The sequence below is a fragment of the Sminthopsis crassicaudata genome, chromosome 5 (genome assembly GCF_048593235.1).
Source record: "Sminthopsis crassicaudata isolate SCR6 chromosome 5, ASM4859323v1, whole genome shotgun sequence".
NCBI classification, from domain to species: Eukaryota; Metazoa; Chordata; class Mammalia; order Dasyuromorphia; family Dasyuridae; genus Sminthopsis; species Sminthopsis crassicaudata.
The window spans coordinates 81,167,846-81,192,765 of NC_133621.1; the positions used below are offsets into that span (position 1 = coordinate 81,167,846).

At 36.3% G+C, this 24,920-nt stretch overlaps 1 protein-coding gene across 1 annotated transcript in view; it reads left to right on the forward strand.

The window, feature by feature from the left end:
- The first annotated feature begins 8,278 nt into the window (after positions 1-8,278).
- Positions 8,279-24,920, forward strand: part of NCAPG2 (non-SMC condensin II complex subunit G2) — a 78,239-nt gene continuing 61,597 nt past the window's right edge. Inside the window, exons 1-6 of the mRNA XM_074267301.1 lie at positions 8,279-8,442; positions 10,591-10,704; positions 15,592-15,780; positions 16,074-16,188; positions 17,919-18,073; positions 19,540-19,674. Coding sequence (XP_074123402.1) covers positions 10,627-10,704; positions 15,592-15,780; positions 16,074-16,188; positions 17,919-18,073; positions 19,540-19,674 — 672 coding nt within the window. The 5' untranslated portion in view covers positions 8,279-8,442; positions 10,591-10,626. The remainder of the gene's footprint in view (positions 8,443-10,590; positions 10,705-15,591; positions 15,781-16,073; positions 16,189-17,918; positions 18,074-19,539; positions 19,675-24,920) is intronic.

Here is a 24,920-nt window from a genome sequence, read left to right on the forward strand (position 1 = left end):
TGTAATGATCTCCTGGTTCTGCTCACTTCACTCAGCATCAGTTCATGTTCATGTAAGTCTCTCTAGGCCTCCCTGAAATCATCCTGCTAGTCATTTCTTACAAAACAATACTATTCCATATATATTCCCTCCTTTTCCTCATAAAGAGAAGAGAAAATCTGGATGTTATCCTCTATTTGTCAGATTATACGAGGAATTAAAATTACTAGATGAAGTAATTTGTATATTCCAAGTGCTAAAAAAAATAGCAGGGATAAATGGCATAAAAGTTGTAAATAAATTGTTATAAATGGAGGAATTTTGTATTTTTTAAAAGACATTACTTTGGCCCACATTTGTAAAGTGAAGGTAGCAAAGAAGTAAAGCAAAGAAGTAATTGATACAATCTTTCTCTACGCCAACCAGAAAGACAGGCTTCTCAGCTCTTTCTCAGGATAAATCCCTGACAACTGATTACTGCTCCATGTATTCTGTGAGTCAAAACCCTAAAACTCTGGATCATAAGTCTATATGTATATATGCGCCTGTGATCATACATACATATATTTTGCATATAAACGTGTGCAAATATAAAATATATACATCTATACTTAAATTTACCTTTAATGGTCAGAGCAGATAAACTGCTCAAAGGAAAGGCATTTAATGAAATGTTTATTAAGAAGAAAAATCTTATAAATCTGCTTTACCTTCTTCCTCCAAATATAAGAATCCCAATCTTTCCCCCCCCCCCCTCCCCGGTTTCTTCCTTGGAGCCTGGAAATCCTATCCCAACTCTCAATACTGAGTTCTTTCCAGCTTCCTTCCTTAGTTGTTTCTTGTGCCTTCTAAAAACTGGTGATAGAAAATGGTGATAAGTGAATATCTGACCCTATGGACTTGTACTTTTTCTAAGAAGAGATGAGAGTGGCTGGATCATGCTCCCAGGGACCTACACAGGAACATGTATAGGTTTTAACTCTAAACCAGAAATGACACCTCAGATAGAAATTAGTTATACCATGGATGTAAGTGAAGTTCCAAGAAAATCCTCTCTAATGACATTATTTCTAAACTTCTTGCAAAAGGGATGTCTGACTATACTTTAATCATCCTGGTCAGCAACTGAGTCACACTGGATAAATTATCCACACAAATGGTTCTAGGAGAGGGATAGTATCTGGAACTAGAAGTTTTGTTGTTACATCTGTTGTAAATTCAATGAATTTTGAAAAAAATAATGAGCCACAAAATTCTGTCATTTATAGCCAATATAGATTAATCAACCAAAGTACTAGTAACTAAGTAATTCTTTAGTAGTTTGATTGGTATGGTAGGTACTGAATAAGTATCATTTTTGCTATATTGTCATAGTTCAACCAGAAGCAACGAATACCTTTTCACTTATTTAGATCAGTCTTTATTGGGGGAGGATTCTGGGAAGATGATGGAGTGGGTTACTAAATTTCACTCCAGATTTCCTCCATAAATAGAACAAATTTGGGCTTTAGGGTGAATATAGCCTGGTGGAAAATCAAGAAAACTTGGGGCTGAATAGGGGTCCTCCATGTACAACCCAAGAAGATGGGAAGACCCACCATGGTTGGGGATTAACTGAAGCAAAGATCCCCAAGCTAGCTCCACAAGTAGGGACCCCTGGGGGTAAGGTCGTTGTGGCTGCAGCCTCAACATGAGGAGCTGGGGGTCTGGACTGATTAGGAATGCCAGGCTTAGCTGTGCTACTGAGATGCCGTGTAAGGGCCCTTTAAATGGGCGGACACAGTGCATCGGGATTGAGGCCCAGAAGTAATTTCTGTGGATATTAGGACTGCCCTTGGGCGGGATCCTGGCCATATTGAGATAGTTTTGTAATGGGTGACTCTCTCGCTGATTGGCTGTGTGTGTGACCTCACAGGCCCTATATAAGCCCACTGCAGGCAGCAACCGCCCTCTTTAACCTCGTGCTGTTCACCCTGGCTCCTAGCTGGGTGGCCAAGCCAAGATGGGTAGCCGAAAGAGGTAAGGATTTTGGTAGTGAACACATGGGTCTTCTGACCAGGTGTTCACTCGGGAACCAACAAGTCAGGGCATCAGTCAGGGCATTATGTGAGTAGGTATAATAAAGGCTTTTAAGATTACACGTGGCTGTTCTTGAGTGCGCTACCGGTTACTAAGCTATAGATTCAAGAGATTGTGGCCAGAGACCTTAGAAGGCCTCAGAGGAGGCGAGCCGGGTAGAGCTCACACTGCAAAGGACAGTGGTCAAAGGTACTCTGGTGGGTCTAGGACAGACTAGTAATTGTAACTGCCAGGAGAGCACGTTACAATGCCGCCCTGGACAAAAAAGAACATGTGAGTGCAGAAGCAGTAGGGCAGAGACACAGCTGGCTATGGCACTTGCTGGAGAGAGATGCTCTTGATTAGGGGTTCCTGGTCAAAGGAGAGAGCTCAAATAAAGCATCCCCCACTTCATGGGCTTACACTAATATTTTAAAAAAATATTTTTAATTTTTTTTTTTTTTTTGAGGCAATTGAGGTTAAGTGACTTGCCCAGAGTCACACAGCTAGGAAGTGTTAAGTGTCTGAGAACAGATTTGAATTCAGGTCTTCCTGACTTCAGGGCTGGTGCTCTATCCCCTGCGAATTTTTAAATTTTTAAAAAATATTTTCATTTTAAAAATGAACTAGCAAAGAATAAAAAAAAAAACTACCATAGAAACTTAATATGGGAACAGGGAAGATAGGAGTTCATCTTCAGAGGAACACACTGAAATAAAAAGTTTCTACCCCAAAGCGTAACATGAAATAGCTCCCTGCCCAAAAGAAACTCAAAATAGAATTTAAAAATCAAATAAGAAATATTGAGGAAAGACTAAAAAAAAACAAACATCCAAGAAAAGCAAGAAGATAATGAAAAAATGATTAGAAAAAGATAAAGTCTCAAAGATGAAAATACTTCTTTGAAAATTAGAAATGAGCAAAGGAAAGCCAGTGAAACTATGAGAGAGACCAAGAAATAACAAAACAAAATATAAAAATAAAAAAGTGGCACAGGATGGGAAATATAAGAAAAATGACAGATCTGGAGAACAGATCAAGAAGAAAAAAAAATAAGAATTGGACTGCCTGAAAGTTGTGACCAAAAAACAAAACAAAACAACAACAAAAAAAAAAAAAACTGACACAATAAGGCAAGAAATAATCAAAGAAAATTGTCCTGGAATGATAGAACATGAAGTGAAAGTAAAAGTAGAAAAAAGAATCCAACAATCACCACCTCAACGAAACAAGATCTTTTGTGGAAAACACATAGGAATATTATTGCCAAATTTCAAAATCCACAGATCAAAGAGAAAATTTTGCAAGAAATAAAACAATTCAGATACTACAATAGTACAAGTATTGAACTACATTACTGTACTACAATTGTTATACAATTGGAGCTACAATTAGAATTGTACAGTACTTTAGCATCAGTCACAATAGACCACAGGTCCTGGAATCATATTTACCAACAATCAAAAGAACTAGACTTGTGGCCAAAAATATTATATTCAGCAAAATTATAATATGGAATTCAAAAAAATTTGCATATTTTCAGGACTATCAACTAAACTTGAATTTAATAGAAAATTTAACATAAAAAAGCCAATATCAAAGATAGATTTCAAGGAACTTAACATGGACATATTTATGGTTTTTAAAAGACAGAAAATGTATACCATGTTTAAGATTGACAACAATAGGGTAACTCAAAAGAAAGGTTGGGGCAGAATTTAGGTAAAAATAGTAATTATATTGGACAAATGAGATGCAGAAGAATAGACACAGAGGTATTGAGGGAGGAAAAGAGCTCATAGTTCACATCGGGAATACCACATATAGGCAATACTACATATATACCATGATATAAAACCCTCCAAAATCTAAGGGGGGATGAGCAGATGGGGAAGGAAAAGGTGAAGAGAAGACAAGGAAGGGATCCTTGTATAGGTTAAGAAATAGAAAGGCAAGTTAAGGAACAGAATTAAAGCAAAGAGTCATCAGGGGTAAATAGGAAAGATGTGTGTGTATATATATGTATACATTTATTTTATTCATTTCTGAATTTCTAAATTTTTTGTGCTATCTGCAGGCCTCAAAACTGCCCCCAAATTCCTATTTAATTTCTTATGCCAATCCGAGATATTTTGAAACCTTGATGGATAAAGTCTTGATATGGAAGGGATAACAGTAAAGCAATATATTCAAAGCAATACAGTGATCATTTAATATGGTACTCTCCATTAGTTAGCAGAAAAGTATTTTGCATATTAAGCTATTAATTGGCTAAAAATTTAAAAAAAATGCATTTCCATCTCTCATGAGAGCTTATAAAATTCTATTTTTCTACTACTTATTAGTAAAAACATGTCTTTTGAAAACAATGGACAAACAATCTCTGTGATAAGAGTTGCCTGACTCAAGGCCTAAATGAATTGCTTAGTTGGGCAACATAGTTTCTTCTTCCTTCTTTCTCTATCCTCACTGCTTTATGGGATGTCAGTCCTTAAAGGTGTCCCAGCTGTGAGCTGTGTAAGCAGGGTAGACAGTATACCAGGCATGCAAGTGCTTTGCCCTTTCCACTACTGAGCCCATTCACTGTTCCTGCAGGCCCACAGAGTTCCACGGGGTAGTATGATGACAGCGTGATTGACCTAGTAGTTGGATGCTAACTGAGATTATCTGTTAGCATCTGGTGTCAGGGAGCCCCTCCAGCTCTTTTGCATCACAGGAGCTTTCCCAGTACAAAGGAGCAGCCCAGGCACCAGTTGGGAGTATCCATTTCATATGCTAACATCTTCTGGGGGGGTGAGTGGTTGCATTGTTGTCCTACTGTGTGAACCACTACAGTCTTGGCCACATTTATTGGAGACTGAAAATGAAATAGTAGCATCCATCCATGGACAGGATTTCGCAGTAGACCACCTCAATGTGCGATTCATCAACAAGGCAAAGATGGAGGCCCATTCTCCAATGAAGTGTGGGTGATAGGAGAGGGCAGTCTTCAGCACAAGCAAGGGCAAATCCTGAATTTTTTTTTTTTTTTTTTTTTTTTTTGCAATTCTGAATTCAAAATTCGCGTTGGACAGTATGCTTCAGCGTTCTAGATAAGCTTCCTCTTTTGCCAATACTGGGGACTGAGCCACACTGATGGGGAGTTAAATCCAGCTCTGCACCCATCCCCTTATGAGGTATGTGGTTCTCACAACGACAGGGGTTTGGAGCGTGATTGGCTCCATGGTCTGGGCTGTGTTTGAGCTGTTTTTCCACTAGGCTGTATTGGAACTTTGTTCCTTTCCATAACTGACTCCAAAACCCCAGAAGCTGCTAGAAGTGTTCAGATCTCTGCCACAGGTCGTATCCATAACTCTCTGGTGTTCCCTGCACATCTAACTCAAATGGGCACCCAAAGCCAGCTATGTCAGGGCCTATACTTGTTTTACTGCCTGCAAAATCGAGCTCAGCAGCCTCAGTCCAGTCCCATACTGCCCCCTTCATGGTCATGTTATATAAGGGCTATGACGAAAGAATACACACCATATCCCAAAGACTTTCCAAGTATGTGTGCAACTGGGCCACTGTGGTGAGTTGGAGATAAGTGTGGGATTTTATTTATTACCACCTTGGGCATGCTATGCATCTTACCTAACCTAAAAACTCCCAAGAATCTGATAGATAATCCAGGACCTTGGACTTTGGCGATATTCCTAGTCATCCACATGACTGCGAGTGAATGACCACACTGGGTGCTAAGACATCGTCGATATGACAAAACATTCCTACAGCTTCTGGCCTGCCCCACTCCTGAAAATCTGTAGCCGCTAAACTAAATTGTGGGGCTATGGAGATACTCCATATGCAGGATCACAAATGTCCGCTGTCTGCCTTCCCACTGAAGGTGAACTGGTCCTGGGACTTCTCCTGGATAATAGAGAAAAACACATTAGCCAAATTCAGCACATACTGATACATCTCCAAGTCCCACTGTGGGAACAGCGGCAGACAGGTCTGATAACCACTTTATTGAACTCTTGGTAGTCCACAGTCACCTGCCATATCTTGTCTGGCTTCTGAATTGGCCACACTAACTAGTTGTACAGGCTTTAGGCTTCCTAGAGTGTGCCCACCTTATACAACTCATATGTTGGTTGTGATCTCCTGGTGGCCTCCCAGCAGCCAATATTGCTTTACATTTACTATCACCCGGGGAACAGGCAGCAGCACAGGAAGGGCTTGATATAGTTTCGGGTAACTGGTTTTTACAATCTAGACCCAAAGGGAGAACTCCACTGAGATTTGCAGCCACAGTCTGGCCAGGACATCCATGCCCAAGATGCCCTCGTTAATGGGCAAGTTCATACCAGCAAGTTCAACTAAAGGCCTCCGGGAGGATACTCAAGTTCCTTGGCTTTGCCCCTATTCAAAGGAAACAGTTCAGTTGGGTCTGCCTGTATGCCCATAAAATCCTCCAGCCCTCTCTCCTGAACCTGTTTTTCCTTTGTCCTGCTGCTGCTCAGGGAGCAGTTGTTGCCACATTTCCCCGATTTGGGCTTTTGATTAATCTTGTCCCTCTCTGGGCTTGCGGCCAGCAGGTCGGTCTACACCTGCATGTGGGTACAGGGCATTCCTTCTTAGACTGCTGTTCTCTGCGTCCCTGGCTGACTCACTTGATGTGAACCCTTTCCTTCCTTTTCTGGCCCTTAACTTCACCACACTGGCCATCGCTACGATCACTTCACATAGTGGGCCGCCCATAGAAGGAGACAATATCACCACCAGAGAGCCGCAAGAGCATTTTATACTGTCAGAGTACCCAGCTACCCTCATGTATGGCGTTAACAGCTTTCCGCCTACGGTCCAGGTGTTCGGGTCAAACAGCATTCTGCAGGTCCGTTTCCCAGAGTACCTGTCTCTGCTTGACATAAGACTGCCACTATATTCATTCTGGGGGGTGGGGAGCTCCCCCATATAATGCAGAGAGCCTCTATTACAGAATGGTTTGAGCCATCTAATTAGATGGGCAGTAACTAAGGCTAGCTTTTCCATTTCTGCTCCAGAACAAATGATACTTACTGTCCATCCCAGAGTCCCACAACCATAGTCCCAGGTTAGCAAGGGGTAGGGGCAGGGGGGGGGGGGGCGCAGGCCTCTATTGGAACAATCTTCCCCGGGCGTTTTGTGTTTGGTCATGAGCAGTGGGCTTCGGGGTTTTCTCCCAGGTCCCACGACCTGGTTATGCTGGGGTTTTTTGCATGTGTGTGACCCCCGGGGTGGAGAGTGGGGGGGAGGGGCGTGTAGGCTCGGCCCTTTGTCCCTAGGAGCCCACTGCCCTGAGGGCCATCCCCAGCGCTTCTCCAGGGACGCCTCCCTGTATTGCAGACTGGGTAACAGGGCACTTTTGCTAAACGCGCCCTGGCTGGTGGATTTCTAGGACAGAGAAACAACGGTCCTCCCTTCACTCCTGCTGCTACCGGCTTCTCCAGACTGCAGGACTTTCAGCAGGGAAGCCGGGTGTTGTCCCCACATCCTTCGGACATGCACACCGCCGCCTCAGGCACTTAGGCCACATGCGAGTGGGCCCGCTCCCCAGAGAGGCCTGTAGCCTGGGGATCCGCGCCTCCCCTTGCTGACTGCGCCAGCTGTCAGACCCGTTGCCTTGGATGGGGCCCCCCTGGATTTTGGGAGGTGAAAGAAGACGCGGGTAGGAGAAGAGAAGGGGTTTATCATCAGCACAGGGGAAGAGGAGGAGGCAGCTTCCTCACCTAGTCCCAGGCCCACTATTTATTGATTGCGGTGGCAGCATGCCAAAGCATAAAGGCAAATTACATAAGTAATTTACATCAGAGTATTTACATCTGCCTTTGAGGCCTATTCCCTTACAACATCCTCCTGTTTTGTTTTGGACTGGAAGAGCCAAGGCTGTCAAGGTAACTAGACCACGCAGCTCACTCAGAAGGATTTCACAATTTTGCCAATAGCTTAACCGGAAAAGGAGTGTCCTAAGGGTGGGCGTGTGGACCCTAAAACTGACTCTCACATCTCGCGAGAATAATCTGACAGTTTCAGGGCGGGGCCGCTTCTCCCTCGGATCCTGGTTACTGTAACTACCAAACATCCCTCCTAAACACCCTCTCTCTGACGCGATGGGAGGCGGGGCTTTATTACCGTCCACATGGCGGAGAAGCGTCATGGACTCGGGTATCGCGAGAATAGAGCTCCCTACGCCCGCCTACTCCGTTCTTGAAGGCGAGATTACGGCGGCGCTGCGGCGTCACTGGCGGGTTTGTTTGAATTTTTCTCCCGCCTGTTAGAGCCGAGGTTTGGGACAGACGGAGTGAGGCGAGGTAGCAACCCCGGGAAGGAACGGCCGGCGGCCAGACTGGGAGGAGAACGTCAGGGGAGGCAACTTTGAACCTTCAGGTGGGATAGAGGTAGAGGTCGGGATGGGGATAGTGTTCTCAGTCCCCACAGGAGCGCGTCCCGCTTGAGTCCTGCGCCCTCCCTTCCGCCCTGGACTCTCTTTAAAGCCGGAAAGTGGGAGGCCCTCTGGCTCCGATGTTCTCCGCATCCCACAGCCGTGTTCCGAATTTCGCCCGGGTGGCAGTCTCTTCTGCCCCTTCTCCTTTCCCGAACCGAGGGGAAGCTTCGGGGCCTTTCCAGAAGGAGGACTTTAATTTAGAGGGGCGAATTGTTGGAGAGGGGGGATCCTAAATTCTCCCTTCACCCGCTTATTAGGATGCCCCACTCAGAACAGCTCCTGTTCGACTAGTTCTCACCCTTGCCCCCCATTAAAATCCTTGATTAGGCGCCTTCACCTAGTTGCTGGTTTAGTGGTCCTCTCCCTCCTCCACCTGTCAAGTCACCTGGGATTTTGTGCTTCTCTATGGATGAGTTCTTTTTGTGAGAACCAGAACATAGGCCCAAGGGTAGACATTCTTCGGATAACGGACCAAAAGTGCTGTAAGGCTTTCAGAGAACACAAATATCACAGTTCAGCCAGTTCTCCAAACTTTATTTTCATGGACCTTTCTGGAAAGTATTCTTTCGTTGAGTTTGGTGTTTACACTTTAGTTGCAATAAAAATTAAATCAAGGGACTTCGATTTAGGGACTAAAGTAGAAGGCATTTATTTTCTTTTTTTGTTTTGTTTTTTAACCTCATGTTATTTCCTTTTTTAAAATTTTTTAAAATTTATTTTATAATTATAACATTTTTTGACAGTACATATGCATAGGTAATTTTTTTACAACATTATCCCTTGTACTCCCTTCTGTTCCAAATTTTTCCCTCCTTCCCTCCACCCCCTCCCCTAGATGGCAGGCATTCCCATACATATTAAATATGTTATAGTATATCCTAGGTACAATATATATGTGCAGAACCCAATTTTGTTGTTGCAAAGGAAGAATTGGATTCAGAAGGTAAAAATAATCTGGGGAGAAAAACAAAAAAATGCTCACAGTTTACACTCATTTCCCAGTGTTCCTTCTCTGGGTGTAGCTGATTCTGTCCATCATTGATCAATTGGAGTTGGATTAGCTCTTCTCTATGTTGAAGATATTCACTTCCATCAGAATACATCCTCATACAGTATCATTGTTGAAGTGTATAATGATCTCCTAGTTCTGCTTGTTTCACTCAGCGTCAGTTGATGCAAGTCTCTCCAAGCCTCTCTGTATTCTTCCTGTTGGCCATTTCTTTACAGAACAATAATATTCCATAAGAAGGCATTTATTTTCTTAAAAAAAAAATTTTTTTTTCCCGTTTTCCATCACTACTTCCTGTACCCTAACACGGTAAAAATAAAAGAAAAACCAAACGTTTGGTTTTACCAAATCAAGCATTTATTCAAATACTCACAATCAAACAAAACAAAAATCTTACTTTCCATCCTCTCTTCGAGGAGAGGATGTATCTTTGAAGCTTTGGAATCATGTGGGTCATTGTATTAAGAGATCTTAAATCTATCAAAGTTGCTTCAAGTTGTTTTTGTAAGAATTGTTTTCCAGGAGTTATTTTGATATCAGAGGTAACTAATTTAATTAAGAACCGTTATTAAATAAAGACCGGATAGTATATGACTGTTTTGTTCTGCTCTGGTGGGAGGTTTTTTGTACTTATATATGAGATTCTCTAATTACTAGCCATTTAAGATTGCTGTTCTGATTTTCTTTCTCCTGTTTTCTAATGCCTTGATTTCTCTGCAAAATTACTTTTTATTGTTTCTGTATAAAAAATATATTTGTGCACAATTTAGACCCTATGTACAGTGATTTCCTTCTAACCATACTGTCATTGTTATCTGTGATTTGAGGTAAGGAAATAACCTAGTAATCCAGTCCATAATTTACATGCTAATACAGGGGAAACAAAATGCTTCTACATGGCATCCAAATTTTCAGGAATAGTAATGGGAAACTTATTTTCCCTTTTTTTCTGATGAAATATATATACATATGTTAGACATTTATGGGTTGGTAAGGTTTTTTTTTTTTCAGTATTAGATTGTTAGTTTCATGCAGATGTTTTCACATGTAAGTTAAAAATATAACTTGTGTTTTTCTTTAGTTACAAAAATAAGTAACACATGAAAAACATTTTGTCATGGAAAAACGCAAGACATTTTTACAAGCTGTGTCTAAGGAATTTATAGAAGACTTTTTGCAATTTGTTCAACTTGATGTAAGTACTATATGTTTCTATATTTTTACTACAAATATTTAAATAACTTTTGGTAAAAATATCTACTTTCCTAATCCAGTGGTTGAGGACCTGAAGTCCATCTATAATTTTTGGTCAGATGATTTTCCTGTGTCTTGATTGCTCTTTAAATCAGTAAATGAATAAAAAAGGATTTATTAAGTGTCTCATGTACTAGACATTGATAAACACATATAAAAGGGAAACAGCTGCTTTTAAGGAACTTACATGTATATATAAATTTTTTTTCCTGAGGCGATTGGGATTGGGATTGACTTGCCCAAGGTCACAGAGCTAGGAAGTATTAAGTATCTGAGGGTATATATGAACTCAGGTCCTCCTGACTTCAGGGTATGCACTGTGCCATCTAGCTGCCTTGGAACTTATATTTTAATGACAGACAACACATAATAGGTAAGTAAAGGCCAGAAAAGGTATCATAGAATCAAATTTAGTGCTGGAAAGGATCTTACTGGACATTGACTCCAACACCTTCATTTTACAGATAAAGAAAGTAAGACATAGCAAGATTAAACAATTTACTAAGGGTTATGCAGCTACTAAATGTCCAAAGCAAGATTTGAACTCGGATCTTCTTGACCCCAAATTCCCTATATTATGTTATCTTTAAGTATTAGGGAGTGCAAGAATGTGAAGTGGGGGAGTAGCATTTGCTTTAAATTCAGATTTTAAACTTATTCATCATCAGTATATAGATTTAGAAACACTTTCTTTGCCCAGTTGCCCATCTCTGTATAAGAAATATCTGATTTTTTACACATCTTGTTTCCAAATTAGCATAAACATCCTTAAAAAGAAGAAAAAACCCTAAAGATTTTTAATAAGTTTTTTAAAAGTTTACTTTTTATAAGTAAAAACTAAAACAGGCATTTATAGCTAAAAACTTGCAACCACTTATTAATTATTCCATTTCCCCTTCCATGGTCTTTATTCATTCATCCTGATAATTCACACATGGTCCATGAGATGTGATACTTAGTATGTCTGCCATACGAGAAGCTTCTGTGAGTTAGGCATCTGAAGTATCAGACAGTCTGGATTCTTAGTTAAAAAAAAAACAAAAACAAGAGCCTTCTTGAAACTGAGCTTAGCTATCAATGCAAAGTCTAAATGCAAATGATTGCTTGAATTTTATATATCTGTAAATAGACAAGGGTATGGAAAGAAACCACAAAGCTATGTTCAGATATTTGAAGGATTTTTCAGGTGTAAGCAGTCTTAGATTTGTTTAGTTTGAATCCAGAGGGCAAACATATGAGTAGAAGTTTCTAAGAGGCAAATTTAGGTTGGATACTAGTAGAACTTCTTAACAGAGTTATCTACTGGTGGAAAGGGTTGTCTTAGGAAGTAATTGGTCCTTTCTCATTGGAGAAAAATCAGATCAAAAAATTGATCACTACTTGCTACACATACAATAGTGGGAATATGGGTTAGATGGGCTAGATAGTTAGGTCTCTTACATTCTATTCTGATTCTGTGATTGTGTAAACAAGAACTATATTCTGCTTACATCTGCAGTTTTGGAGAGTGGTTTGGGGATTTTGATTTTGTTCTTCTAAGTCCTGAGATCATAAATTTAGTGTTTTAAGAGACCTTAAAAGTTATCTAGTACAACTTACTTATTTTATAGATGAGGAAAAGAATTGAGAAAAGGGGACATGACTTACTTGCTCAGATCACTCTAGTGGTCAAATAGTAAATATCAAGTCTAGACTTTTATTCTGCCCCTCTTTTTTTTGTGCAAAGCAATTGTGGTTAAAAGTGACTTGCCCAGGGTCACACAGCTAGTAAGTTTTAAGTGACTGAGGCAGAATTTGACTCATCCTGACTCTAGAGTGCATGCTCTGGGGATATTCCTAAGCAGTGGAATCTGTGTGTCAAAGGGTATAAACTTTTTAGGGACTTTATTTATAATTAGATCTTTAATTTCAAATCTAATACTTTTTTTTTTTTTTTGCTGTGGCAGTTGGGTTAATTGACTTGCCCAGGGTCACACAGCAGGAAGTGTTAAGTGTCTGAGATCAGATTTGAACTCAGGTCCTCCTGACTTCAGGGCTGGTGCTCTATCTACTTCGCCACCTAGCTGCCCCAAATCTAATACTCTTTAAATTCATCTTTTTGTATGGTGAACCCTACATATATCACTTTATAACTAATGGGTCATGCATGCATTTTTACAATTTGTGATTGGTTTACTTTACCTTAATATATAACTACTATATGCTAGACATTGTGCTAAACATTGGAAATACATATAAGAAAATGAAAAATACCTAACCTCAAAGAGTTATTTGCGAATAGTTTCTTTTCTTTTTTTTTCTGTCTTTAGTGATTTTAATTAAACATGTATAGGCTAATAAACGTAGTCCAGACTGTGATATAATAGGTTGATATTATGACATTTGTTATAAAATAATACTGTGGGTTTGTAACGAGCTGTCGTCTCCAGAAGCTGCTGGATCGCTCTCTGGGAAGAGATCTGCTGTGTCTACTCAAATCTCTCAGACAGATTCTTCTTCCTGTAACGAACCGTTGTCTCCAGGTAGTTGCTGTTAACTCTTGTCCAAAGAAGTGACTCACTTAGTAATCTCACTTAGTAATCCTAACATGGGTTAGTTGAAACTTGCTTATAGTTTCAAAGAAAAAGGTATTGTCAAGGAATTTAAGATCATCTGCTTAGCTTTCCTGAGATGGAAAATTTGAAAAAAAATTTTAATGTAAGTTTTATTTGCATATCTGCCTTCATTTTCTTCCTTTTCTCCCTCTCTCCTTTCCTAAAAGGTACTTCAAGTGTATTGAATTTATCTCTGAAACAGATGGATCAATTCACAACTCTACCAGCAATACATTAGTATCCCAGTTGTTTCACATTCCCCCCAATATTTGGCATTTTCCTTTTCTGTAATATTAACCAATCTGATTTAGGTGTGAGGTGGTACCTTGTTTTAATTTGCATTTTTTTTCAAATGACCATAGATAGCTTTGATTTCTTCTGAAAATTGTTTGTTCATATCTTTTGACCATTTATCATTTTGAGAATGACTTGTATTCTTGTAGATTTGACTCAGTTCTCTTTATATTTGAAAAAATGAGCGTTTATGAGAAAAATTTGTAAAACTTTTTTTCCTCCTTTCCTTATAATCTTGGCTTTTTTGGTTTTGTTGGAACTAAATCCTTTAAATTTAATGTAATCAGAATAATGTAATAATGTAATCATTTTACTTCTTAAAATGCTCGCTCTCTCTTTTTTGGTTTAACTTCTCCCTTATCTATAAATCTGGCAGGGATGATAGTCCATGCTCCCTTGATTTGTTTATGATAGCTCCCTTTATGCCCAAATCACGAACCCAATTTGAATTTGTATATAGTGTAAAATGTTGGTCTATACCCAGTTTCTGTCAAAACTGCTTTCCAGTTTTCCTAGTCAAATAATGATTTGTTGTCCCAAAAGCTTGTATTTTTTGATTTATTAAACACTAGATTATTACTAGTACCTTGACTGCTATTTACTGTGTACCAACTTATTTTCTTGGTTCCCCCCCCCCCTTACTCATTGGAGATTATAATTATTTTTAAAATTAATTTTATAATTATAATTTTTTGACAGTACATATGCATGGGTAATTTTTTTTTTTTTTTTTTTTTAACAACATATCCCTTGTATTCACTTCTTTTCCAAATTTTCCCCTCCCTCCTTCTATTCCCTCCCCTGGATGATAGGCAATCCCATACATGTTAAATGTGTTACAATGTATCCTAGGTACAATATATGTGTGTAAAACCAAATTGGATTCCAAAGATAAAAGTAACCTGGGTAGAAAGATAATAGTGCAAGCAGTTTACACTCATTTCCCAGTGTTCCTTCTCTGGGTGTAGCTGATTCTGTCATCATTGATCAATTGGAACTGAATTAGCTCTTCTCTATGTTGAAGATATCCACTTCAATCAGAATACATCTTCATACAGTATTGTTGTTGAAGTGTATAATGATCTCCTAGTTCTGCTCATTTCACTCAGCATCAGTTCATGTAAGTCTTTCCAAGCCTCTCTGTATTCATCCTGCTGGTCATTTCTTACAGAGCAATAATATTCCATAACATCCATATACCATAATTTGCCCAGCCATTCTCCAGTTGATGGGCATCCATTTATTTTCCAGTTTCTAGCCACTACAAAAAGGGCTGCCCAAACATTTTGGCACATACAGGTCCCTTTCCTTCTTTAGTATTTCTTTGGGATATAAGCCCAGTAGTAGTACTGAGTAGCAGATTATTTTGATGATTACTGCTTTCTAGTACATTTAGAGATTGGGATGGCTAGGACACCTTGCTTCACTTTCCCTCCTCCCCCAACTGATTCTCTCAGTATTCTTGGCAGTTTTTATTTCCAGATGAATTTTGTCATTATATTTCTTAGCTCTGTATTAAAAACTTTTTTTGGTAGTTTGATAGTCATGGCACTGAATAAATAAATTAATTTAAGTAAAAGTGTCATTTTTATTATATTGGCTCAACTTAACCCATGAGCAATTAATATTTTTCTATTTGTTTACATATGAGTGCTCCAAATAAAATTTTTTTGAGCCAGGATATCAGAATCATTCAGTTACAGTACAGTAGCATAAATTTTTGCTTATAAATTTTTAACCCAGTGTTGCTTATTTATCTTTTGTCTTTTCCTCCATGGAGAATGTTTTTTGAAAGCTACAGCCAAGTGTATGTTGTTTATTTTGGTTACAGGATTAAAGGTAAATAAAACTTACAATAATTATTCTTTGAGAAAAATTATAGGAAGGGGAAATGCTGTTTTCCTTTTTAAAAAAATGATCTAATTCTGATAACTTTACAGAGAGATGCCTTTGACCCTTTCAACTTAAATGAATTATTAGAAGAGTTACCAAGGAAACAGAAAGAAGAATTATGGGAAAGGCTAAAGAATTTATTAACAGAAGTTCTGCTAGAGACCCCAGTGGATGAATGGCAGAGACATGAAATAGAATGTGAAGATCATATGGAAATAGAAAATGGGCCAAACATGGTAATATATACCTTTCAAAAATGTAAATGACTTTTAATAATTGAAGCTCTTAGAAAATATATACACTAAAAACCTGGAATCCTAAAGATTGAATTTGTATGTATTATGATAGTGAGCTAGAATAAATTATTTTTAAATTAAATTGTATTTCAGCATTAAAAAGTTCTGAATTTATTAAAATAATTTCATTCTTGAGGCATAGTTCAATATTCAAGAATGTAGTAATACTTTAATTCCTTCAAAAGTTGAAAATAATTTTGTGATTTTAATAGTATTCTTTTTTCTGTTTATAGAAACAAACTTTTAAAATCATCTATGCAGTTACACATGTGATTATTATTTCATTATCTATAATAAATGAAAATGAAAACTACAAAGCTCTGCTAGAGTGCGCAATCATATTAAATGGTAAGTTGTGGGAGTTTTTTGAGTCATACATTTTTAAAAGGATATCAAATTCTTTACTATGCCTTGAGATTTGCTTTAGAACCAGTGAAATTTTTTTCTTTATTTGATTTAGAATATAACTTGTTAGGAGACATGGCTTTTTCATATATAAAAATAATCTAAGATTTTTCTTTATGGATTCATACTAAATGAATTTAGTTTATTCTTGAAACAATGGTATTGGTTTGTGGAGTTTGTTTAAGATGATATTTTAGTTACTGTTTGAAAGATCATGGCCAATGACAGCCTTTACATTTTATTGTTTTACTTATTTGATGAATAAATATAAGAATTTGGTAAGAGCTAAGGTTCATGAATTTAAACAAGAAATGGAAACACTGATTTCTTTCCCCAATTTATTTTTGGTAGTTGATATCAAGGAATAAACATTGAAAGATGGATTGGTACTACTTAATTTTATCCAGAAAAACATTAGTAAATGATAATATAGGGAAAGACCAGTTGGAATTAGTGAAATGTTCTGATAGAAAACATTTAAAGAAATACTTGGTGCAAATAATTATATTTTCACATAAAAACTAATTGCTAAATAAGCATGCCAGGAAGACATACAAAACTTTTTAAAAATAATAGCCTTTTATTTTTCAAAGTATATGCAAAATTTTCAACATTCACTCCTATAAAACCCCATGCTCCAAACCCTTCTCCCTCCCTCCCCAACTCCATTTCTCAGACAGCAAGCAATCCTGGTTAAACATACACAATTACTTTGCACATAGAGGAGCTTTTCTGTTTTTTATGATCTTTTTGGGATAGAGACCCAGTAGTGACACTCAAACAAGACTATTAAGAGATATTGTGGTAGAGTGCAAAAAGAACTGTTCTTGGAGTCTTGGCTCTGCCACTAACTACATTAAATTCAAGGATTCTCAGTTTTCTTATCTCTAACACATGGCATATAATTTTAAAAATCTCTTTTAGCTTTAAAATTGTATGATCTATTAGGTCCATTTTAATTAAAAAAAAATAAGACTCATAGTTAATAGCATCATTTGCTAAGAAATAATTTAGTAAACTCCTCAAACTTAAAAATTTTTTTTTTTTTACATGGCTTTAGCATGCAGCTAAGAAACACAGGGATAGACGCCCTAGACTGGAGACAGAAAGATACTCAGTTCAAATCTGACTTCAAGCTGTTAGTTGTATGACTCTAGACAAGTTATTTACTTAATTTATTGCCTCATTACCTTGTTTGTAAAATTAATTGGAGAAAGAGATGGCAGATCACTTCAAGAAAGTGCCAAGAAAGCCCTAAGTGGGATCACTTGAGTTGGACATAACTAAACAACAGTGTGCAAACTACCTTGCCTATTTAGCAGACCCTTCAATTACAAAGGTAAATTTCATATGAGAATAAGTTAAGAGATGGGAACTAGACTTGTAATTTTATTGGTCTAGGTCTGCTGAAGAAGGAAATTCTCTTTAGCAATGCAGGTCTGAATCATCTCTGCCTCTTCTTCTAGAAAGCTGCCTAAAACCCTGAGAAGTTAAATGGCTTGCTAGGATTATACAACCATTAGGGGTTAGTAACAGAACTTGGTTGGGTCTGTGGCCAATTCTATATTCCCTCTACCATACTATATTTCATTGTACATTAAATTGTTCCAAATTTAATGTGTTTGAATTAAGGACATTCTGCTATATTTAAAATTGTTTTCTTTTTATTTTAGGTATTATACATGCCCTGCCAGAATCTGAAAGAAATTTACAGAATTCCATACATCAGCTATGTGTGACTTGGTGGGAAAAAGGCCTAGAGGCCAAAGAAGATATGGGAAAAACTGCTTTTGTAATGCTATTAAAAAAGAGTCTGATTACTAAAACAGTATGTTAAAATTGATGATGTATTTTCATCATTCTTTGTGACTTTATTGTGTTTGAGAACTAGAGAAGTTCTTGACCTTCTTATTTCTTTGAAATGTATTTTAATCTTTAAAATCTATTTTATTTTTTGGGGGGTAGTAAAGTTAATGCTACTTAGCCCAGGTTGTACCCAATGTTTGCTTTAGGGGTTCTTAACCATTCTTGTGTCATGTATCTTTTTGATAGTCTGATAAAGCTCTATGGATTCCTTCTTAGTATAATGTTTTTGAATGCAAAAGATAAAATACATTAGATTTTAAAAGGAAGCTAATTATGGTGAACTACAGTAATGGGACTAACAAAAAAACCTCAGAATCCATAGACTTTAGGTTAAAAATCCCTGCCTTTTTACCACTTTTGCTACTGCATTTTTTTCCCCAATTGTTTTTTTTTTTTAAAGTCCATTTCCCCTTTAGTAGCTTTCTTTGTTTCTGTCTTCAATCTTAACCCTCTATCTTTTTTTTAATTGAATAATCTTATGCTTCTTTTTGACTTTTATTTCCTTTTGTTTTCTAACTTTCAGCAACATATTTAGCCTTCCTTGTTTTTGTAAAATTGTCAAGTTACAAATGATTCTCTGCTAGTTTCTTGCATAGGTTTTTATATCTACTACTCCTTGACTAGAACTTCACAATTTTTTGGTAAATTTGAATGAGATTGTTTTCTTATAAAACATTCTTATGTTCAAATTAAAATTTGATTGGTCTTATTTATGTGTATAAAATTTATTAATGTAAAATAATATGTATTATATAAAATTACACATTTTATATATACATATATAATGAATAGAACATTCTGTTCTTAATAGAATAAAAGTTCCTATATTGAAATTGAACTATGACTGGATTATTTTATATGTGTACATAAATTAATGCATATTTGTTATCTTTTTTAGCCATAAAAATATGTACAATAAATTCAAGATATACTTTTGAAGTTGTCTTGCTAATCTATTATCATTTCAACTTCTTTTGTTACTGTGCCTTAAAAAAAATTCTTAAGTGGCTACTTTTTTTTCCTTTTGTTTTAGCCTTCCCCAATAAAGAAAAGAAAAACAATATTTATAACAAGTTAGCATAATCAAGCAAAACACATTTGTGCATTATTATATCCTGAAGTATATGACTCATTCTGCCCATTAGATGCTTTGAGTAAGCATCTATTAAGTGCAGAGTTCTTAAACTTTTATTTTCCCTTTCATTGTTGTTTTTATCATATTAATTATTCTGGTGCTATAACTTCCCTCTGTATAAATCTGTACAAATATTGCCATTTTTAAATTTTTTGCATTTATAACTATAACATTTATAATTTATAAGTACATTCATTATTATTTGTCATCTAAGCCTATTTTATCTAATGTTTCTCTCAAATATCTAAAATGTTAGAGAAATTAATTTTACTATTTTATTTTTGTTTTACTAGGGCGCAGACATTTGTCGACTTTGGAATATTCATCAGGCCTTACTTTGCTTTGATTATAATTTGGAGGAAAGTAATGAAATTAAAGATATGTTGCTTCAATGCTTCATGAATGTTAATTGTATCAAGACAGAAAAGGTAAACAGTGTTTTCATTTTGGGTTAATGTGCTATATGTTTCTATGCTGTTTCTCTGTGAAGTCATAGTTATCCTTTCCTATTCAAAGATTATTTTACAGCAGAGAAAACAGTAAGATCTACAGATGCAATAGTAATGAACAGAGCATTGAATTTAGTATTGTAGGTTCTAGGCTCAAATCCTCTCTCTGGTGCTTACCTTGGGCAAATATTTAAAATATCTGGACCTTAGCTTCCATATATATATTTATATATATATATATATATATATATATATATATATATATATATATATATATATATATATATATATATGTAAAATGAGAAAGTTGGAATAATAGCCTCTAAAAGATGCAATGAGATAGTTCAGAAAGAACCAGTTCAAAAGCTAACCTTAGATACTTAATAGCTGTGTGACCCTATGCAAGTTATTTAATCTCTGCCTCAGTTGCCTTTGTTATAAAGTAGGAATTATAATAGTACATACCTCCCAGAGGTTGTTGTTTTTTTTTTTTTTTGCTGCATTACATTTATTTAATTACATTATTTTATTTTATTTTATTTAAAAATTTTTTTTAAAATTAATTTTATAATTATAATTTTTTTTTGACATTACATATGCATGGGTAATTTTTTTTTTTTTTTTTTTAACAACATTATCTATCCCTTGTATTCACTTTTCCAAATTTTCCCCTCCCTCCCTCTTCTCCCTCCACTAGAGACAGGCAATCCCATACGTGATAAATGTGTTAAAGTATATCCTAGATACAATATAATTTCTTGTTGCACGGTAAGAATTGGATTCCGAAGGTTTAAGTAACCTGGGTAGAAAGACAATAATGCAAATATTTTACACTCATTTCCCAGTGTTCCTTCTCTGGGTGTAGCTGTTTCCGTCCATCATTGATCAACTGGAACTGAATTGGATCTTCTTTATGTTGAAGATATCCACTTCAATTAGAATATATCTTCATACAATATCGTTGTTGAAGTGTATAATGATCATCTGATTCTGCTCATTTCACTTAGCATAAGTTCATGTAAGTCTCTCCAAGCCTCTCTATATTCATCCTGTTGGTCATTTCTTACAGAGCAATAATATTCCTTAACATTCATATACCACAACTTCTCCGACCATTCTCCAATTGATGGGCATCCATTCATTTTCCAGTTTCTAGCCACTACAAAAAGAGCTGCCACAAACATTTTGGCACATACAGGTCCCTTTCCCTTCTTTAGTATTTCTTTGGGATATAAGCCCAGTAGTAGCACTGCTGGATTAAAGGGTATGCACATTTTGATAACTTTTTGGGCATAGTTCCAAATTCTTCTCCACAATGGCTGGATTCTTTCATAACTCCATCAACAATGCATCAGTGTCCCAGTTTTCCCACATTCTCTCCAACATTTCATCATTATCTTTTCCTGTCATTTTAGATTAGTTTGGGGAGTATTGTCATCTTGATTATATTCGCTCGGCCCATCCAAGAGCACTTAATGTCTTTCCAATTATTTAAATCTGACTATTTTTGTGGCAAGTGTTTTGTAATTTTGCTCATATAATTCCTGACTTTTCTTTGGTAGATGGATTCCCAAATATTTTATACTCTCGTTTTGAATGGAATTTCACTTTGTATCTCTTGCTGTTGCATTTTGTTGGTGATGTATTAAAATGCTGAGGATTTATGTGGATTTATTTTGTATCCTGCAACTTTGCTAAAGTTGTGAATTATTTCTAATAACTTTTTTATTAGAATCTCTGCCTCCCAGAGTATTTTGAGGATCAAATTAAATAATATTTGTAAAGCATTTAGCACAGTGTAGGTATTTAATAAATGCTTATTTCTTTTTATCCTCTAAAGTCTTTCCCACTAAATCTGTTATCCCTTGATCCTGCTTATATAGATAAGAATTAAATATAAAACAGCTAGAGTGTAATTATGGGTCATAAGTTTTCAAGAAACAAATTATACTGGGCCTTAAAAGTATATCACTTAAATTGGCATAAAGAAAGCAGAAAGGATTAAATTATATGAGGCAGAGTATAGGCAGAAATTGTTAATATGTGAAAAGGAAAAGCAAAGATTAAATTAGTTTAACTGAATAAGAAAGCTGGATTCAATTTTAGAGAATATTGAATATCAAGCTGAAGAAGTCTTTAATATGATTGTTTAGATAAATTTTTTTCTTTTTTGTTGCTGTGGCAATTGGGGTTAAGTGACTTGCTCAGGGACACAGTTAAGTGTCTGACATCAGATTTGACTCAGGTCCTCCTGACTTCAGGGCTGGTACTCTATCCACTGCGCTATGGAGCTGCCCTTAGAGAAACTCTAAAGTAGAGAAATTCCTTAGTATAGTCCCTACATGTAGTAGAAGCTGACAAATTCTTGTTGGTGATTTTGTTGTTGAGTTGTTTTAGTTGTGTATGATCCTTTGTTTCCCAGTTGGAGTTTTCTTGGCAAATATCTTGAAATGATTTGCCTTTTTTTCCTCTAGCTCATTTTACGCAGGGGGAACTAAAGCAAACAGGGTTAAGTGACTTATTCAGGGTCACACAACTATTAAGTGTCTGAAACCATTTGATCATCAGGAAGATGAGTCTTTTTAATTATTATTTTAATTTTACTTTTTTAAGATGAGTCTTCTTGACTTCCAAGTCCAGCACATTTACTTTGTCACCTACCTGCTCCAAGTCAGTGATTATAAAAGTAATATTTTGAAGAATATGTATAGTAAGTTAAAGGAAACCCATAGAAGGTAGATGGAAGAAGAGGAGATACTAAAAAATATAAAGTTTAAGACCTTTCCAAATATCTGTGTCTAGAAGTGAGAGAAGGTGGCTGTCCCTTTATTGTTTTGAAAGGACATAGCAGCTTTCTCAGCCTTCTTAATTATCTTGGCTTCATTTCTTTCTGGAATTCACGTATTCGATAAATCTAAAAATGTGAGAGCACAATAATGCTTCCTTCTAAGCACTAAACCATATGCTCTGTAGCTAATGCTTATTTATATGTTATCATGAATCATATTCAAAATTCTCCATCACAAAAATTCTTAATTCATCAACAAATATTTATTTAGCTTATAATATAGACCCGGGATTGTTATAAGATGAACAAAAGTCTCAGATCTTGAAGAATTTGAGGGTCCAGCAGAAAATGTAACTTATATAATTATCTCAACTTGGAAAAAGTACATTAAAAACACCAAACTGTAGAAGTGGGGAGTGGCAATTTTTGTATTCTCCATTTTAAAGAAAAATTCTTAAAATCTTTTTATTAGATTTATAATTTGTTTTTCACATTCTGACCTTTGACTTTTGAATTTTTGAATTGAACCTAAATAAAAAAGAATAATTCTGCATACGAAGTAGAACAGAAAAATTGGTTTATATGTGAACCTCACATGTTTATTGTGTATAGCAAAATTTTTATTATATAAAAAAATTCAATCAATTAATTGGTAAACATCTATTAAGTGCCTATTTTGTGCCAGGCTCTGTGAGTAGAGATATGAAAGGAAGCCTAAGGTAATCTCGCTCCTCAAGGAATTTATAGTCTAATAAGGGAGAAAAATATGCAAACTAATCTGTACAAAGCAAGTTATATACAGAATATAAAAATATAAAAAATAAATAGGAAGAAATTAACAGAGGAAAGGTATAATGTTTGGGCTAGCTTTCTGGAGGGTCTCGGGGACCAGCCTTGATCTTAGTGGAGGAGTGCAGGAGATAGGAGGTGTCTCATTTCCAGTCCTCAGCCCTTAAATACCTTGGTATGATTACATCATTATAGCACACTAGGTATGTGGTAACTGGAGAACCATTTCATCACCATGCTGTATACTAAGTATATATATATATATATATATATATATATATATATATATATATATATATATATATATATATATATATATATACACACACACACACACACACACACACACACACACACACACACTAAAGAACCATCATCTATCAATATATATACTGAAGAACCATCATTTTATCAATTCCACTAAGTTAACACCTTGTTGTAAGCATCCTTTTTTCTTTTTTTTTTTTTTTCTTTTTCTGAGGCTGGAGTTAAGTGACTTGCCCAGGGTCACACAGCTAGGAAGTGTTAAGTGTCTGAGACCAGATTTGAACTCCTGAATTCAGGGCTGGTGCTCTATCCACTGCGCCACCTAGCTGCCCCTGTAAGCATCCTTTTTTCAAGTATACTTCTCCAAAATTCTGGCCCTCTAAAAAAAAGGTACTAGATTTAAGAAGATTTGGTAGAGGCTTCCCATTAAATAAGAGATTTCAGTTGGTACTTGAAGCCAGGGTAGTTAGTAGGAAGAGTTGAGAAGTTAGTGCATTCTAAGAGAGGGGGATAGCCATAGAAAATTCCCAGAACTGATAAGAGATGAAGTATCTTGTTCCTGGAACATCCATGAAGTCATGGCCACTGTATTGAAGGGAAAGTTTTAGGAAGAAAGGTAGAAGCTATTAGGGGCTAGATTATGAAAGTTTTTGAATGCCTTATAGAATATTTGTAGTGATGGGAAGCCACTTTAATTTCTTGAGTAGGGTGAAGAGGAGATATGATCATACCTGTCCTTTGAAAATGTCACTTTGGTGACTGATTGGAGGAGAGATTGAAGTGGGGAGAGACTTGAGGCAGGCAAACCCTGCAGTCCATTGTAATAGTTCAGTTGTGATGAGAGCTTGTATTAATTAGACTGCAGTGGTAATATTGGAGGAAAGAAGGAGGTGTATTTAAAAGATGTTGTGAGGGTTTTCACTTTTGTAACTGCTTGGTTATATAAAGTGAGAGGAGTAAGGTGTCAAAGCTGTCTTGCTAGTCTGTTTCCTTCTATATTTTCTTCTTTTCTTTGTATTTTTAAAAATTAAATATTATTTTTAAATAAACAAATATTGATTTATACTCCCACATCCTCCTGCTGTTGAGCATAAAGAAAAAATTCTTTACCTCTTTGTCATTTTCCTTTTTTTGTCAGCTTTATCAGTTATGTAATATTCTTATAATGCTACTGATAAAACTACTTGTTCATCTTTTTTAGCTTTTTTTTATTGGGATAGTTCTTGTCACACATTTGAACCAGTTCTTTAATTATATCTTGGTGGTCATACCTGTATCAAAGAAGTTGCTACTAAAATTTTTAAGAGACAGAATTTTAAGAGCTATTTGAACAGGGCTTTTCATTTTCTGTTTTATTGTTCTGTAGGTATAGGTTTCAGAA